The 13,392-nt window shown below is 35.0% G+C and overlaps 1 protein-coding gene across 1 annotated transcript in view; it reads left to right on the plus strand.

The window, feature by feature from the left end:
- LOC140165113 (uncharacterized) overlaps positions 1 to 13,392 on the plus strand; it is a 36,740-nt gene that overhangs the window by 9,364 nt on the left and 13,984 nt on the right. The window contains exons 3-9 of the mRNA XM_072188544.1: positions 4,012 to 4,090; positions 4,930 to 5,127; positions 5,809 to 5,946; positions 6,766 to 6,901; positions 7,590 to 7,681; positions 12,013 to 12,163; positions 13,203 to 13,321. Of these exons, the coding sequence (XP_072044645.1) occupies positions 4,012 to 4,090; positions 4,930 to 5,127; positions 5,809 to 5,946; positions 6,766 to 6,901; positions 7,590 to 7,681; positions 12,013 to 12,163; positions 13,203 to 13,321 (913 nt within the window). The remainder of the gene's footprint in view (positions 1 to 4,011; positions 4,091 to 4,929; positions 5,128 to 5,808; positions 5,947 to 6,765; positions 6,902 to 7,589; positions 7,682 to 12,012; positions 12,164 to 13,202; positions 13,322 to 13,392) is intronic.

Consider the following 13,392-nt stretch of genomic DNA (forward strand, 5'->3'; position numbering starts at 1 on the left):
AAATTCTATTTTTTTCCCAAATTTGCAAAACAAATTTGCTGAAACAAGATATTAATTTGAAAGTGTCTGCATTATTAATGTTTTGGCATATTGATGATAAAAGTGTAGACAAAATGCTGGTTATTGGGTATGTTAGAACGTAGCCCTGTTCACAACTTGAAACCACAACGCCTCTCGAATATAGTATCAGAGTAGCTGGACTAAGGGTGGTCATCGGATAGTACTTATAAAAGGGGAGTCATATCAGATATTCATTCGACTGCAGAAAAGGGCCTATTGACCCACCTTCAAAAGTGCCGCCCCCCACCCATGCAAACAATGCTTGGCTACCAGCACCATTCTTCATCTATAATAATATATATCGTATTCTTTGCAATAAGCGCCCAGGTATTTTGGGTGGGCGTTTATTTTTTACCTGGTTTACCTAATTTTTTCATAGGGCTGTTTATTACAGACAAATTTACCTACGTTATAATAGGGTCCCGAGACGTTCTAGTAGCTTTTCAATTTCTGATGCAGTAAATGTACTGCAAGTTTACACAGGACTTCAAATCCTCAAGCTATTTCACTGTACATCAACATCTATTTAGTCACTTCAACATTAAATGTACCCTTAAACAAATTGAAAATACTCTGGGTGGGCACTTATTGGGGTATGGGTGCTTATTGGAATGAATACGGTACATGTATAAGGAATATAAAAGTTAATGGCATTATATTAAAAAAAAATTATGTCTAAAGTAAATGCATCAAACCAGAACACTTCAAGTGACTGGGCCATTAGCTTAGACTATTCAATGTTTATGGATATGCTCACCATTTATGCACTTTAATTTAGCTATTCTTAACTGGAGAATATTTGGGTATTTTTTTAAAACCAGAATCATTTCCTAGGATAAAAAAAACACTCTCCTGTATAATTAATGTAGGAATGTAGGCCAGATTACCACATTTGTATATTAAAAATGATGTACGTGTTGTGTACAGGGGCGTCTATTCTTCCGTTAATCGCCCCCAAAGGGGAGGGAATAATTTTACCCCTTGGGGGAAGAATTTTACATTTTGAAATAGAAAAAAAATAGAGGGGAAAAACAGAAGAAAGTCAACAGGATTCAAGGAAGATTAAAAATAAAATTAACTAATTTGGGGGAAAATGTATAACTGGAACATGTATTATTATGTTTATGGCTATTTTTGGAATGAAATAGATGGTCACTGGCTGGCAGTGACTGCTCTACAGGGTAGGTGAATTCATCAAGTGTCATTTAGGGAAGAATTATAATGGGTACATAGAATTAGCATACATGTAGTGGTCCCTTGGCTTTTACCCATTCCCATCCAAAAAATAATTATTTTGAGGGAAACCATGGACTTAAGCATATAACAGGGAAAAGTTGGGTCAGTAATTCTTCCCTGCCTGGGCAATAGTGACTAGTGGTCATACTATAGGTAATAATGCATACAAAAATTAAGGGAGCTCTGCTTTGCTTATTTCACACAAAATCAATTTTCTTCTTAGTTTGGACATCTGCTAGGGAAGCATTTGGGATTCTAAGGGAAGACAGAACCACCAATTAGTTTAAAAACCTCAGCTTCAGATCCAAATCCTTGATTATCCTTCCCTAGGCCTAGATACAATAGTTCAGTGGCAATCTCCGAACTCTGCTACAGAAGAATTTTAGTTCTAAGGCTTTATAAATCAGGGGCATGTGAGTCACCACATATATAAAAGAGCTGTAAGGCTGAAAACAGTTAGCAAAAAGCTAAAACACCTACATGTAGCAAAAAGCTGCAATTTGGGAGGATCTGATACTTTTGTACAGAGTAAGTGTACTGTACAAAAAAAAAGCTGAAAATCAAAACAAAAAAGCTGAACTCTCACACCCCTGTATATAATAAATCACAGCTAGCTCTGAAAATAATAAAGAGCCTAGAGGTGTTTGCCAGCCTGTCTTCCCTTTGAACCATTAGTCCAAGATGCAATGGTTCAGTGTCCAGACTGTACCATCTATGAAAGAATTTGATGTTTTTAGAGAAGACAGATTAGAAGAGAACAACTCACAACTTAGCCTAACAGTGTATAAAGAAGTTTTTGGGTCTGACAACAAACCTCTATTCAGGCAGGGAAGGGAAGAAAATAAGGAAAAGTACATGTAGATAGCAACCTGCCTGAAATTTTCCCTTTGGGTCCATTTTGGGGATCTCAGATGGGGAAGAATCTAGGGACGGATGTGAAACCGCGCCGTACGGTGAGGGAATAATTTCAATTTTCTGGAAGAATAGACACCCCTGGTTGTGTATTTGTTATTCCATTTCCAACATTTCATTGATTTTTAACAGAATTTCTTTAAAAGCATCATTTGGGAATTTGTTGAAGCAAAATATCAAGAAAGTTCATCGCAGTTCAGTTGGTATTTTCAGAATCTTGCACAAAATATCCCCTATGATACTCAGAATACAATACCTACAGCAATCTACCAAAATCAAAAGTTAGCACATGGAATGAAAAGACTTCAATAGCTATTCTCATCCATGATTGAAAAAAATTGCCTAGTAATGTTCGTATGCATACATTGTGACTGACCTTTGGTCTTTGAATCATTTTGTTATTAACTTTAATGTATATAATATTGAAAATATATGTGATGTGATCAAGCAAAATCAGTTGGAAGTCGGATATATTGATTTTCAGATATAGTCAAACAAAGACAATAATTTATTTTGTTGCATTGTTTTGGGAACACTATAGCTGTTCATATCTTTGGAACTAAATGTTCAATTTCAATGGGGTTTTCTGCAAAATTTAGCCAATTTCAACAAATTACAACCATGTAAAAAAACTGAAAATTGAATATGCTCGACTTTAGACTGATTTTGCTTGATGACACCACATATGTCAATTTTGGCAACTCTTGGCTCATACATGCTAAATCTGAATACATGTTACATATCTCATAATGTTTAAGTTTCACATTACCATATATGCAGTCACTATGGACCACAATGGCCTCGTCCCAATGGCATAGTCCAATAGCCTCAATTAAACAATCATAGTGCAAAACTTGACCTCAAGTTGTAGAGTATGATTTTTTGTACCCAAATTTTCAAAGGTCATTCAATAAATGTACAAATGTATTGGGGTAAAAGAACTGTGCCCTGATAGATGAACATGTTGTGGATCCTATCATCCTAGTGAGTGCATTATCACTGGATGACAATCTTCATGCCCCAGTGTTATTCAGGGTTCGATTTACTTTTAAAAAGTTGTATAGCAACTTTTGTCAAAAACATTATTTCGGTGATGTTCTTATAATATTAGCATAATGTTAATAACATTGTAAAAAATTGCTATACAAGCTGAAATTTGTGTAGCAGATTGTCCAAAATGGGGAGCATTTTGCTACGCTACACTAGTTAAATCGAACCCTGGTGTTATTTGCAACAAATTTGTAAGCATTCTCTCGGTCGGGGTTGTTCCATCCAGTGTATTTACTCATTTCTCACGACTGTCAAAGGACACCCTTACGAAATCCCTGGTTTCAGTTCCAGTCAATTTTCTTTGCATAGAAAACACCAGTTTACTTTTCCTGTAGTAATTATTGGGAGTTTATTCCCCTGATAAGAATAACTTCTGGAATTGTTTCATCAAGAAGTATTTATTTTATGACATGTTTTGTGATTTACCCCTTTGAGTGCAATGGTAAATGTCCCCTTTGTGTCCGAGTGCATAAGATGGAACAGCCGAATCTTGGCAAAAACAACCAATGGGATGCAGCGATCTATCGCGAATGACATGCCTACCGACAGAATGGGATAAGGGCCTGATTCACTGCGATAAATTTGTACAATCGTTTTATATTCAGTGAGGACATCATTCAATCAAAATTTAATTTCTAGAGAAAGATACATGTTTTTATTGATAATCATTCTCTTGTTTTTTTTTCAATCATTGAAAGAGAATAAAGAAGAAATGGGTAGTGAAGAATTCATATTTGTTGTATATCTTTACAGGGTGCGTCCATTGAGTGAGTCAGAAAGTAAACGTAACGATAATGTAGCCATCAACTTTCTAGATCAGAATTCTATTGAGGTAAGTTTAAAAAGTTTTTGAATATCAGCTGGATTTAACATAATATATAATATTAACCCGTTCATCAAAAGAATATAGATTTCCAAAAGCAGGGGGGGGGGGCATTTGCAGTATTTTTGTCCCCATTTTTATTCACCTGTACTTGGGCCTGGTGGAAGGGAAAAAAGAACATACAGACATGGTCCACCAGACCCCATCTTAATTACGGTAACCAAGATAGATACAAAGATACAATCAGGTTGCACATATTTCCACTTTTTGCAAAAATTGGTTGATTTCCCCCCCCCCCTCCTTGAAATTCACTTTGCCGCCCCCCTGAAAAAAATTCCTGGTGCCGCCATTGTCCAATAGACTACCGACTAATACTTATAACAAACACTAACACATTCACCAAAAGACATTTTTTAAGTGAAAAAATTTTGAAAAAACCTTAGGAGATGTTAAATATTTTGGGCTACTCACAGTCAGGCATCCCAGGATTTTACCTGCACTGTGTTCCAGAATATGTGTCCTTGTTACAAATGAATTGAAGCTTTTCTCATTGCTAATTTGAGGCACCCCAAACATCCTTAGAGATGACACTTTTCTGCCCAAATTCAGGATATTTTATCCGAGTGTACACACTTTTATTTATTTTTAGCCCATGATATTCGCCCCCATTAGTACACGTCTGCCATTTTAGGCATTTTTACAAGCTTCAATGCTTTTTTTTTGAGTAGTACTAATGTGGTATTTTTTATTCTGTAGCCTTCCCATCATCATACATATTTACAGAACACCATTTCAAAATGCTACATGTACTTTAAAAAAATGTTTGGTCTTTTAAATTTCATTTGCAGGTTAACAATGATGGCAAAACAAAGACGTTTACCTTCAATGCCATATTTGACCCGGAGACATCGCAGCAAGATGTTGTTGACAAGTGCGGGATCAAAAAGATGGTGGAAATGGCGCTAGAAGGATACTCATGTACAGCATTTGCCTATGGTCAGACTGGCTCGGGGAAAACATTTACAATAACAGGACCTGTTGACCATGTAAGTATTAATAATATTGAGTATTACGGTACTATAGTTTTCGCCAAGGTTCTTCAGCAGTCTGCCGATTCGGCGCTGTTTATGGCATAAACAGTGGAGTTCTGATTGGCTAAACGAATCACGTCAGCATCACTTTGGCACCTCATTTGCCAATCAAGCCACGCAGCAACGTGTGACCTTGTTCTATTTATGCGATAATCAGGAAGAGCAGTCAGACACTGCTGAAGGAATTTATTAATACAAATTTAAATTTTGTTTTGTTTATCTCTTTATTAGCTTTTTCGTGTTCATTTGGTTACTGCTATCTTGTTAACCTCCTTCTCCTCCTCTGCTTGCTTTCTTTTCTTCCTTCCTTCCTTCATTCAACCTTCATTCTTCTTTCCTTTTTCCACCCATCCTTCCTGCCTGCTTTCTTTCCTTCCTTCCTTCCTCCGTGTCTTACTTTCTTTCCATTTTCTGCTTTGACATTGATCCAGCCCTGTTGTCTTGTTTTTTCTTGTCTTGTCTCATCTTGTCTTGTCTCATCTTGTCTTGTCTTTTTCCTCTTCCTGTCTTTTCTTATCCTACCATATTTAGAAATATGGATGTGTAAATTTTTACCCATTTGTATAAGGTACAAGCACCCAATTTACTTCCCTTAGCAAGCAAACTAACCTATGTATTTTGATTGCTTTCCACTAGGACTCACCCGTCAACTATGGTGAAAACTATGGTCTCATCCAACGCTCTTTCATGTATCTATTTGACTTGGTGCAAGAAAGAAGAAAAACAGTTAACTATACTCTTACTGCTTCCTATTTAGAAATTTATAATGAACAGGTAAGTGGACAATATGCACTGTATAGTTTGATCAGCTCGTAATCGGCGGGCCTTATAACACCGCGGATTGATATCAATATATTTTATTTTGAGAATTGTCTTGTGACATTTCGCCAGAAGTATCTCAAGTTATTACTTGAAGTCTTATACTTTGTCTACTTTCTTTAACACCCTAAGTATAGACCATGCTGGTCAACTATATCACTCTTAATGTCGGTCTACTTTTTGGCATAGTGGTAAAAGCCTAACAATTCCGCCGATTACGAGCTGATCAAAGTATGTAGTTGAGTTACATTTAGTTCAGTTTACTTGATCTAAATCATCTGGTCGCATATCTTTCCTGGGATATCTTCTTGTTTTGTATTATAATTATAATATTTCATTCCTATGTAAAGTTATTGTGTTGAGAGGTATAATTTATGAACATCAGAAGTTTTTGTGCCACTGGAGTGATTAAAGATTTACCTAAAATACAAAGTTAAAAAAAAAATACTATTTTCATTTAAAATTGTTTTATATATTTTTTATTTGATTAATTATTTGATTGGCTGATTGTTATTGATTTATGATTTCATTTCTTATTTTGTTCGTCAAAATTCTAACATTCTCTAAACAAGACTGTTATCCTGATATCTGCTCTAGTCTCAACAAACAAACAAACACTAACCTGGAATCAAAAGCTGAAAAGGGCTCAAAAAGGGCACTAGGCCATCCCTTTTCCTCCAATGAAGGATAGTGCTAAAAATGTCTACAACAAGTAATTTCAACCAAAGTCAAATAACATTAACCGATGCTTAATTTATTTTCTAATGATTTCAGGTGAAAGACTTGTTAAATCCATTTGGTAGAGATTCGCTACCTGTAAGGTGGTCTAAAGACAAAGGCTTCTATGTAGAGAACCTCTTTGTAGTAGACTGTGAGACGCAGGACGATATATTAGCTGTACTAGAAGAAGGTAGGTTCATTTGCTTTGGGTATGGTTGTACAAATTTGCCACCTTGTTTTAGCAGGCTTTGACTTTTTGAGAAGAGCAACTGGTCATTCTCCCGAAAGCTCTCCTGATCTTCCTTAGAAGAGCAGGGGCAGATCTAGGATTTGAAGTTAGGGTACACAGTAAATTTAAGAGGGGTTGTGTGTCACACCTGCTCATAATATATGGATTCACCCCTGCAATTGCTTTAATGCAATATCGCAAATGATTTCAATTTCAATCACTCTCCTGAGATTTTTTTATTCATGGGTGTAAAACATCCTTCTAAAAATATTAATAGAAGACAAAATAAAGCAATTATTGCCCTGTGTAACATCCTTTTTAGCACAAAAACAACTGTTTTAATTGGGTCAAAATAGGGTAAATTGCACAATTAAATACCAAAATTTACCTTCATTTTGGGCAAAAATAGTCTAAAAATGAGTAGATTGATAATTAACAAATTTACGGAATGCCATCTTTCTTGTTGTTAAAAGCAGGTTTGGAAATGTTTTGGAAAACATTTTTTTATTCAGTTTATAAAGAATGTCCAATAGTATTTGGGATGGAAACTATTAAAAAATTCTGAAAATGGTCACACTTCAAAATGTCTAGATAAAATCAACTGCTTTTTTAATGGAAACTATTTAAATTTATTCTACTTTAATTTCAGGAATGAGCCAGAGGTCAATAGCACATAACAACATCAATGAATACTCAAGTAGAAGTCACACAATAATGGCATTGCAGATAGACTTAGAAATGGTAAGTTTCTGACACAGTAGCTAAGCCGAACTCAGTTGATAGGAATTGGAATTTTATTATAAAATGGGTGGAAGGATGGACATATTTTAATGGATATGTATGGGGGTGGGGATTTTTTGTTTCAATATTTTAATGAATACCTTTATACAGAGTGTGGGTGGGGAAGTTTTTTTTTTTACTCGTCAAATTTTTTTCTTCAAAAACCTCCCATAACCCCCTGGAAATCAAAGAGTGCACCCCTGAGCTCTTATTAAGGGGGCTGGCATTTTCTTCAGAAGGATTTGGTCCCAAATATACTGGGGGTCATACATTTTTGGAAAGAAAAAAAGACTGATTTCAATACACTTTTAGCCTGTTTAGGGGGTAGGTGTATTGGTGGTGGGGGTCATAAAATTTGTGTTGCCAAAATGAGGGGGTCACAATTTTATTGACGCTAACTTTTTGTAAATTTGGAACTCCCCCTTCCGAAGAAAATGCCAGCCCCTAAAGGGATCACTGTAATGACTAATGTGATACATCACTTTTGTGTGATAACGATTGCCAACAAGTCAGGCATTCATTCATCCACCAGGTAGCAGACCCACTTATATTATTCCACCTGTATGTACATTTTGAAGGTGATTACCACTGACAAATTTCGATTCCACCAAATTAGCGATCTCCTCTCATGCCAACTTGATTGTTGTTAAAGAGACAGTGATCCAATAACTGTTTAGATAGAATTTGCCCACATGCAAAGCTTTGATGTCAACAGGAATTGATTGGATAGTAAGATGATCGCAATGAGCTACAGTTTAAATGAGCGCTACTATAGACACCCTGAGGGTACATGGCTTTTGTTTGCTTACTAGTGTGTGTTCAAGTCAATAGGCTAGCTGTGATTTGTTGCTAGTGTAAATAGTGTGAGCAGGTACTACACTATACAATACAATATTAAAGTGATAATTTTTCTTTGTAATAATTTTTAATGGTTTTAGTATAAGTTTGAAGCTAATTTATTAGGAGTGATTTATATTTAGCGAGTTAATCTTTCTTGTAAGACACCTTATTATAAAACCCATTTTTTTTACAATTTTCAAACAATTTTACTTCAGTTTTTTTTAGTTTGATGGTAGCTATGCAGTATGTGAAACGTAAAATTTATATAGAGAGAAATTTTATTTATCTGTAGTTGGTGAGAGTGAATTGGTGGATTAGTGTGGCTGTGTCAACTTGTTTTGTGGAATTATTGTTAGAAATTAGGTTCGATTGAGTAAACGGAATATATTGTTGAATATATACAGGGTGTCCCAATAAAAAGAGACCCCTGATTGCGCCCTTTTTTTTTCGCCTATTTCTGAAAAGTTGATTAAAAATATTTTGGTATACAAAGAAAGCTTTAATCGTTAGCTTTTATAAACCAAAACAATTATATCAATCGGCTCACAACTTTTGAAGATATGCTCTTTTGAAGATATGCTCTTTTGAATAAAAGTACCCGTTTTTCACTCTGTCCACGGATAACAAACAGAGTGGTGGGATGGCTCATGCTGTGGAGTGGCCTGCACGATCACCAGACCTCACACCACTTGATTTGTTTCCTTTGTGGCAAAATCCAAGATCTTCGCAAACGTATTACTGAATGCATTCGCAAGTATCCGGCGCACAAGGATGGTACCCAACGCATAATTGATGCAATGAGGACCAGGGCTGAAACCTGTATTCGCCAAGGAGGCAACCAGGTAGAGGGCAGAGCAGCACAGTAAACTCACTTCAGAAGAACCAAAGACAAACCAAACAGCCTTTAGGGCTACCTTTAATCCTAAAAAGAGAAATGACTTATGCTGTAAATAAAAAAAGAAAGCAAGAAATAACAAAGTAAGAAATTAAGAAACATAATAAAACAAAAAGGCATAAATAACTAAGAAAATAATATTATTGCAAGTAAAGCAAAAGAAGTCCCATTCGGCATCCATTTACACAAAAATTAATGACACTATTAACAAAATCCATTGCCCATAAACCCACTGCTAAAGCCCATTCCATAAATAAAGTTATTTTATAAAGTTATCATTGAGGAATGTTTGATATTCATGCATGGTATGTGTACTCCTTTTCAATCTTTGAAGTAGCCAAACCCTCTCCGTGGACAGAGTGAAAACGGGTACATTTCTTTAAAAAAGCATATCTTCAAAAGTTGTGAGCCGATTGATATAATTGTTTTGGTTTATTAAAGCTAACGACTCAAGGTTTTTTTACATACCAAAATATATTTGATCAACATTTCAAAAATAGGAGAAACAGAGGGCGCAATGAGGGGCCTCTTTTTTTTGGGACACCCTGTGTTTAGGCTAACAAATCATGTTGACGTGGTACATGTATTGTTTGATGAAAATATAATGTACCATTGTTGATGCAATATAATGTTTGCTAGAAAGTATACTGTTTGCTGGAAAATAAGATTGATAAATGCCTCAACAGTTTTATTTGTTGTTCTGGAGAGTGAATTGGTGGATTAGTGTGGCTGTGTCAACTTGTTTTGTGGAATTATTGTTAGAAATTAGGTTGGATTGAGTAAACGGAATATATTGTTGAACATATATTTAAACTAACAAATCATATAGACCTCATATGCATTGTTTGATGATAACATAATGTACCATTGTTGATGCAATATAATGTTTGCTAGAAAGTACACTGCTAGAAAATAAGATTAATTTGCTTCAAAATTGTTATTTGTTGCTCTAGAGAGCGAGTTGGTGGATTTGTGTGGTTGTGTCAACTTATTTTGTGGAGTTATTGTTAGAAATTTGGTTCAATTGAGCAAACCCAGTGTATTGTTAAACACACATTCAAGCTAATAAATCATATAGACCTCATACAGGTATTGTTTGATGATAACATACTGCACTATTGTTGATTCAATATACTGTTTGCTAGAAAGTATACTGTTTGCTAGAAAATAAGATTAACATGCCTTAAGACTGTTAAACTTTGAACTAAATAAAATAAAATAAAAAAAGGTAGTCTATACAATTCATAGAGATGTTTCATATTTTTAAAGCATGCTGAAAAACGTTTGTTAAAAAAAGAACTTCAAAAGCCTCACCACAAACATTTAATATAATCAGGATTTCCAAAGTTCCAAGATTCCAAGTCAGAATCTTGCTATATATGATATATACTTATATTTAACCTGATGGGCTACTAGATTTGAAATCAGCACCCCCTCTGGCAGATTAAGACCATATCTTCCATAGGGGGTATATAAATTTCAACTGGAATAGCCACAATTTTGAGGGAATCTTATGTGAAAGATTGTATCTGAAACCTGCAGGAATATCAATTTTCCTGCATAATTATGAGAGGATTCTAGGCATGTGGTAGACAGTTCAATTCAATTGAATCATTTTGTGATACCCAGGTTTTAATAAATTCCAGGAATTATACCTTTAACCCGCTGTCTCCCATCCACCTGTTATTAGGACAAGGTGTTTGCCCTGAAACAGTGAAAATGCCTTTGGAATTACTGCAATTATTTGATGTTTTCTTGGGGGAGGAATGGAATGAGGGTGGATTAGCATTTTTACTTTACTTTCTTTTTCTTTTCTTTTCTTTTCTTTTCTTTTCTTTTCTTTTCTTTTCTTTTCTTTTCTTTTCTTTTCTTTTCTTTTCTTTTCTTTTCTTTTCTTTTCTTTTCTTTTCTTTTCTTTTCTTTTCTTTTCTTTTCTTTTTCCTTTTCTTTTCTTTTTTCTTTTCTTTTCTTTTTTTTTCTTTTCTTTTTTTCTTTTCTTTTCTTTTCTTTTCTTTTCTTTTCTTTTTCTTTTTCTTTTTCTTTTCTCTTTCTTTCTCTTCTCTTCTCTTCTCTTTCTTCTCTTCTCTTCTCTTCTCTTCTTCTCTTCTCTTCTCTTCTCTTCTCTTCTCTTCTCTTCTCTTCTCTCTTCTTCTTCTCTTCTCTTCTCTTCTCTTCTCTTCTCTTTCCTTTCCTTTCTGTCCTTTCCTTTCTTTCCTTCCCCTCCAATCCCTTCCCTTCCCTTCCCTTCCATTCTGCTCCCTTCCCTTTCCTTTACCTTTTTCTCTTCTCTTATCTTGTTTTGCCTGGTCTCTTTTCTTTTTGTCTATCGCTTTGTCTTTGTCTTTCAATTTCTCTTCCTCTTTCTCTTTCTCTTTCTCTTTCTCTTTCTCTTTCTCTTTCTCTTTCTCTTTACTTTTGTGGATGGGGCTCTTCATGTTTGCATGTTTTAAAAGTGCTCGATAGTAAACACATATGCTAACTATTGAGTTTTTACAGTATGTTCAATTATTAATATTACTTTGTGTACTTTAATGCATATGTGTTTTGCTTTTCACAGCCTGATCCAGACGATGAGAACTTATACATTACAAAACATGGCAGATTAAGTTTTGTGGATTTAGCAGGCAGTGAAAAAGTCAAGGAACTAGGCTCATCTGGAGAACTTCTAACAGAAACTACAAATATAAATAAAAGCCTTCTAACACTAGGTAAGATAAAAGGGTTCCGCAAAATATTGATTAGTTTGGTGAAATGTAAGTTACAATGGGCTATTCCATTTAAAATCCACACTCCTGTGGAAGATTTTGGAAATATCTGCCACAGGAGGGGGGTATGGAATTAGCACACTAGGCAGCTCATTTGAATTTTATACCCCCTCTGTGAAGGATTCAACCTGAATCTTTCACAGAGGGAGAGAGAGTTTTAAATGGAGCTGGCTAATGTGCTCACTCCATTTGAAATTCATACTCCCCCTGTGGTAGATATTTCCAAAATCTTTCACAAGGGGAGTGTGGATCTTAAATGGACTAGCCCAATACTCAGTCTGTTGTAATCATTTGAGTTGAGCTACAAGTACTGTTAAAAAGTCTTCAAATTTGTCTGCTATAATTTTCTCTAAATTTTCTAAAATGTGTCCCACCAACAAAGTCTAGGCATTTTAACTTTTTGGCCCCCACACATATGTGGGGCTTATGTTATCATCCAGATGGTTGCCTGTTTGTTTGTTTGTTTGTTTGGCTGCCTGGTTGGCTGGCTGAATGGGCGGAAACAAATTCATTAATCCACTCGGCAGCTCCAACTCAGTAACTGATCAAACTTGGTTATGGGAATAGGATGTGGTAGCCTGATGTGCTGTATAGTTTTGTGTCATGTTATTTGCATATTTATGAATATTAATGAGCTTATTTGCTTATTTTGCCTAAATTTTCATTAATCCACTCTGCAGCTTAAACGCAGTAGCTGATCAACTTCTAACTTGGTATTGTGATAATATATAGTGGCCTAATGTGCTGTATAGTTTTGTGGCATGTTATTTGAATATTTATGAATATTAATGAGCTTATTTGCATATTGAATATTATTTTTATTAACAAACCTTTGTTATTTACACACCTTTGTGTGAGGGAGACCTTAATTACGAACCGTGTAATTCTAGTTTAAATTTAAATTTTTATTTTTAAATGAAAAATAATCCCAGATTATTTACCATGCTATTCAGTTAACATTTTTTGTTTCTTCCAATTTAAGGTAACTGTATATCAGCATTAGGAGACTCTCGTAAACGTAATGGCCATATACCCTATAGAGACAGTAAACTAACCAAACTGTTAGCTGATAGTCTAGGTGGGACAGGTATCACACTTATGGTAAGTGCTCTTTAACAGATATGAATTATTTTTAAGAACTTTATTCTCTGTATGTCATCAATCAAAGTCAT

The sequence above is a fragment of the Amphiura filiformis genome, chromosome 11, assembly GCF_039555335.1.
Source record: "Amphiura filiformis chromosome 11, Afil_fr2py, whole genome shotgun sequence".
Lineage (NCBI taxonomy): Eukaryota > Metazoa > Echinodermata > Ophiuroidea > Amphilepidida > Amphiuridae > Amphiura > Amphiura filiformis.